Here is a 905-nt window from a genome sequence, read left to right as displayed (position 1 = left end):
ACTATGCCTGCTCTGACCCACCTCAGTCCTTAGCATCAAAGCATACATTCGTAATTGCTGTGTAAATGCATTTAAAGAGATTTTAAGAGATTTTAAGGTTGAATTTTTTATTGTGCATCCGCAAGCACTGTAAAAACATTGATATACAACAGCAAGAACTATAGATGTGTTCATACAAAAACATCTTCACATGCAAAAGAAAAAACGATGGTTTTCAAAAGTACATAATGAACGAACACAGTCACAGAAAGACACGTGTGGCCAGACAATCCCCGATTAAAAGAAGATCCTTCATTCCCCAACATCCTGAGCTTTAAAATACAAAAACATAACATTAAAAAATTAACTGCAGCATTTATAAAAACACTAACGATTTAACGATCGTTAACGATTCTGCGTGAAGAGCAATTAATGCAGATTATTAGTGCAGATTGATGACGTCACTGATGGGACGATAAAGCCGTCAGATCTGCAGATGAACGAGAGACTCAGAGACGCTGCAGGAGCTGATCTGAAGTCAGTCTGTAGTGTTGAGCCGCTTCTGGAGAGAATCAAAGAGTTCATGCTGTTCCTGAATGAATCCATGTGCGTCAATAATCAAGCGATTCTCCAGAACAGCACTGAATCAAGCTTCAGTTCACTCCATCCATCTGCAGGACTGTAGTTTTGTTCATTTGTGAAAGATACGTGATCAGGTAATAAACGCAACAGACAGACAGAGACAGTAAACAATCACTGATATAAATACAGCTGTATAAAGTCCATCACATGACCAATCTGTTCTGTTTTTATATTGTAGTATTTAAGACCAAAGTTCTAGAGTGTTTTGTGTGTGTGTGTGTGTGAGTGAGTGAGTGAGTGAGTGAGTGAGTGAGTGAGTGAGTGAGTGAGTGTGTGTGTGTGTG

At 38.9% G+C, this 905-nt stretch overlaps 1 protein-coding gene across 1 annotated transcript in view; it reads right to left on the bottom strand.

Moving 5' to 3' along the window:
* Positions 1 to 291: 291 nt before the first annotated feature.
* Positions 292 to 905, bottom strand: part of LOC107696899 (TBC1 domain family member 13-like) — a gene marked incomplete at its 5' end in the record, with an annotated part of 6452 nt that continues 5838 nt past the window's right edge. The window contains one exon of the mRNA XM_016497470.1: positions 292 to 306. Coding sequence (XP_016352956.1) covers positions 292 to 306 — 15 coding nt within the window. The remainder of the gene's footprint in view (positions 307 to 905) is intronic.

Source organism: Sinocyclocheilus anshuiensis, unplaced genomic scaffold, assembly GCF_001515605.1.
Source record: "Sinocyclocheilus anshuiensis isolate Anshui unplaced genomic scaffold, SAMN03320099.WGS_v1.1 scaffold1376, whole genome shotgun sequence".
NCBI lineage: Eukaryota > Metazoa > Chordata > Actinopteri > Cypriniformes > Cyprinidae > Sinocyclocheilus > Sinocyclocheilus anshuiensis.
This window is presented reverse-complemented; position numbering and strand designations above follow the sequence as displayed.